The sequence below is a fragment of the Semicossyphus pulcher genome, unplaced genomic scaffold, assembly GCF_022749685.1.
Source record: "Semicossyphus pulcher isolate SPU_LCO1_2020_fin unplaced genomic scaffold, fSemPul1.0.p SCAF_18, whole genome shotgun sequence".
Classification (NCBI taxonomy): Eukaryota; Metazoa; Chordata; class Actinopteri; order Labriformes; family Labridae; genus Semicossyphus; species Semicossyphus pulcher.
Genome location: NW_027211691.1, coordinates 26,310,001 through 26,314,184, shown reverse-complemented (window position 1 = coordinate 26,314,184; position 4,184 = coordinate 26,310,001). Strand labels below are relative to the sequence as shown.

At 42.1% G+C, this 4,184-nt stretch overlaps 1 protein-coding gene across 1 annotated transcript in view; it reads left to right on the top strand.

The window, feature by feature from the left end:
- The first annotated feature begins 831 nt into the window (after positions 1-831).
- Positions 832-4,184, top strand: part of sugct (succinyl-CoA:glutarate-CoA transferase) — a 59,847-nt gene continuing 56,494 nt past the window's right edge. The window contains exons 1-6 of the mRNA XM_069667583.1: positions 832-964; positions 1,896-1,944; positions 2,040-2,113; positions 2,208-2,293; positions 2,495-2,545; positions 2,649-2,769. Of these exons, the coding sequence (XP_069523684.1) occupies positions 832-964; positions 1,896-1,944; positions 2,040-2,113; positions 2,208-2,293; positions 2,495-2,545; positions 2,649-2,769 (514 nt within the window). The remainder of the gene's footprint in view (positions 965-1,895; positions 1,945-2,039; positions 2,114-2,207; positions 2,294-2,494; positions 2,546-2,648; positions 2,770-4,184) is intronic.

Below are 4,184 nucleotides of genomic sequence, written 5' to 3'. Positions count from 1 at the left end.
CCATCCTGTCGTGATGCTGTTCAAAGGTTCCAGTTGGTACTTTTATTTTTTTATTTTCATTTTGAGAAGCAACGATCACTGTAACATAGACGTTTCATTTGCTCTCAGATGAAAACCCCCTGTTAGGATTTTTTTAATGTGGTGGTTTGTAGAGAAAAACTGCTTGGTGTGCGCGTGTGTGTGTGCGTGTGTGTGTCTATTGTATTTCTCTATTTCTATCTCTATCTTCCTCTCCACCCAGTGCCAGGATCATTATTGTCTGAATGAATGTAGTTCCAGTCCCCACACACACACACGCACACACACACACACACACACACACACACACACACACACACACACACACACGCACGCACGCACACGCACGCACACACGCACACGCACACGCACACTCACGCACACACACGCACACACGAACAGCAAGTCAGTTACTGAGAAAATAAAATCACTGTAGAAAAAGAAGGGTTATTACAATTGTATCTTTTTGTATATGGAAATAAACAATAAATACTGTCAAATCATTTTCCACACACCTCTGTTTTATTTTATAGGGCCAGAGAGGCACAGCTGATCTCTGACAGACTGCAGATACGCAATCTGAAAAGATAAATGATGTCACTTAGAATAATCAGTGTTAAACGACCTGTTCAAACCTGAAGAAGATAAATATTATAACTAAACGTTATTTAGTTAAAGATAATTGATCCCAAAGATCTGACGAGAGCTGAAAGTCGTTGCTTTTTAAGTTCATCCTTACTTTTATTTTGAAAGCGACTCCCGGAAGTCGCGTTGCGGTGAGTGTCGTGTAGTTTAATGCTAACAGGTAGAAAGATGTCGGCTCCCCTCAGAGTGTTGAAAAGCCGTTTTTCGGCTCTCTGTCCGCTTGGCTTCACTTCATCGCCACAGAGGAATCATCCGGTTAGATTTCCGGTCGGCGGACGGTGGCTGTCACACACACAAACAGGTACTGAGCTAAAGTTAGCTGGCTAGTGTTAGCCAAACGTCCTGTTTAATGTTGTCGCTGGGATTATGGTGCATTCAGGTGCTCCCCGGATATTTCTCTTTGCCGCGTTGATAAAACGTTGAGGTTAAGTGGTTGTTGTATAGAGGCAACAAGGACGTTAAACGTGTTTTGTTTATTCCTCAAAACTGAACGAGGTCACTCTTCTAGGAAAGAAAACAATGATTACTACCTAATAACATTTAAACATTTAAAAAGAGGCAAAGACTGATACCCATTAAGGGAACTAATACAACGTTTTGACCATAAAGCCAACATTTACTTTTGTTCGCACTGTAAGTCGGCTTACCTTTATTTTGTCTGACGAGTTGTTTTCCCGACTTGAAAGAGCTTTCATTTGAGTTTCGTTATTTGGAAACAAATTTTTCCGATTATTCGAACACCACATGAATGCAAGTTCATGGTTAGTGGATATAGTAAATTAAAATTAGATTTGTTGGGCAAAGTCGAACTGATTCATGAGTGACAGTTTAGCAGCAGTCAGTGTTAAACAGTTAATCATTTATAAATTGGAGCTGCATGATTGACCAGTGCTGCCTCATGAAAAGGGAGACGCGTGCCTTGATAGTAGTTGTAAATCATAAAATATTAAAGCATTACTTTTTATGCCACACAGCACTTAGTTTTTCACATTTTTCTTCTGTGTTTGAAACAGGAGCTGACAGCGTAGCGTAATGATGTCCTGTATGATGTGTTTTACCGACATTTATATTCTTTTCCTGCATGTTTATAAATGTTCTCAGTAACTTGAATCTTATATCATCTGTCCAGCACTCATGGTTTAACTTATTTACATGTTTATGAATGTGTTCTCTCCCTGTTCATTAAACTAATAAAGACAAACACAGCTGAATGTCCATTTAAATGTCCACAGGAGAAAACCTGCGACCACTGGAGGGCGTCAGAGTTTTAGACCTGACAAGGTAAGTCTGTCTGAATACTGCAGTAATGTTATGTATTCCCTGTGCCCCAGGGTCAGAGATAAAGCCCTCTGATGGAAGTGTTCTCATGTCTGCAGAGTTCTGGCTGGTCCCTTTGCCACCATGATCCTGGGAGACCTGGGAGCTGAGGTCATCAAAGTGGAGAGACCAGGTGAGATTCTTTACACCTCACTTTACCCCACCTGCTTCATAGTGCACTTCAGTGTGTGTGAGCAAAGCATTGTGGGAGTTGTTTTGTGGCACAGGTGCAGGTGATGACACCAGAGCATGGGGGCCTCCGTTTGTGGGAGCAGAGAGCGTCTATTTCCTCAGCGTCAACCGAAACAAAAAGGCAAGTGTGTCGGAAAGTCACAGGAGGAGCTGCAGCTGTGTTGGTGGAGGCTGCAGCTTGGTCTGAAGTTACTGCAGGTCCTTTTTCTAGGACATAAATGTTTATATAGAAACAGATCTGATTCATATTTGAGGTGACAGCTCTTTAGGAAACACACTGTCAGTGTCATGTTATTCTCACAGCCTCTGTGTCTCATTTCAGAGTATTGCTGTGGACCTGAAGCATCCCAGAGGAGTGAACATCATCCAGGAGGTACAGCTCACTCCACACCGCAAACTCTTAGGATACAATTCTGTCGCAGGTTAATTTTTTATATATATTAACGTGTGTGTGTGTGCGTGTGTGTGTGTGTCAGCTGGCAGGAGTCTCTGACGTGCTGATTGAAAACTACCTGCCGGGGAAGCTACCTGAGCTGGGTTTAGGATACGAGCAGCTGAGCAGAGCGAATCCACAGCTCATCTACTGCTCCATCTCAGGTACCGACCGGCTCTCTGACTGCACCCACAGCTGCCTCTCTCACTCAGCATTACGCCTGTTTAGGTAACGTCCCAGCTAGCAGGAACGTTCCCATAGCATCGGCTAACATCACCTACAAGTTCTAATTACGTTTGTAAGAAAACGTTTTAATCTCATATGCAAAGAACGTTTTAAGGATGTTTATCATTTCAAATAAAGTTCTTGTAACGTTAAAACTTAAACGAAGACAAAACGTTCTAACGTCAACATGCTGAAGATCTTTTCAGGATGTTCTCGAGGCGTGGGACGTCACAGCGCCTTCTATAAAACATTTGCTCAATGTGACATAAAAACAAAGAACATGCTGACTGCAGCACTCTGAGGATGTTTGCAGGAAGTTAGTTCGGCCTGAACTATCACAACGTGATTTCTAAAACGTTCCTGAAACGTGATTTGAACATTCTCACTGCAACGTTCTGAAGATGTTTTCAGAGCCTTGAACGTTCTCCTGCTAATAAAAGGAACATTCTGGGAACCAAATAAAAACTTCTGGCTTAAAACATTACCAGAACATTGCACGTCACGTTCTCAGAACGTTCTGAGAACAAAACATTTCCGGCTGGGATGCTGCTTCATCAGACATGGGAGCACGTCTACAGGAGGAGAGAGAGAGCCACAGTAGTACAACACAAATCAGAGGAAGGATAAACAACAACCACAAACCCAGTTCTTCTGGTTCTGTGGTGTAAAGAGCTCATTTCGTGTGCGCTCTGGTCCAATGATTATTAATGTGGGACATCGTGCAGTTCCCTGACTGAGCCACTAGATGTCGCTGGACTCCACAGTAAAGACGGGCTGTGCTGCTGTTCCCTCTGCGCTCTGTCGGCTCTGTTTCCTCTCTGCAGGCTGTTTGAATTTAGATCACGTCTTGTCGAGGCGTGTGACCTAATTATTTACTCATTTAGTGAATCTGTGGAACGTGCACAAAAGCAATTATACATCATTCGTGTGTCTTCTTCCACGTGTGTGTGTTCAGCTCCCTGTAGAGGGATTTCTATCGTCTGTTCAGCAACTACATTCGTTTTAACAACACACGTCTGCAGGCCAGTAGGTGGCGATAGTGCATCTGTAAGGTGCCAAAACATGAGGAAGAAATCTGTTTTTAATGTTTTTTATATGAACTTAATTAACGACAGTTTGTACATTATAATGTCTCAGGAGAAAGATTTAGCATTCCTCAAAAACAGAAAAAGGCAGGCAGGCGTTTACAAAAAATGAATATATAAAAGTGTAAAAAAATAATAATTAAAAACAATCTCTGCACCAAAACAAAAGTAATAATAAAGTAAGAATATATTTAAAAAGAACAAATATGTCTGTCTCTAACGGAAAGAAATGAAGCCAAAGCAGACGTCCCAAAGCTGCAGTTCCTCTG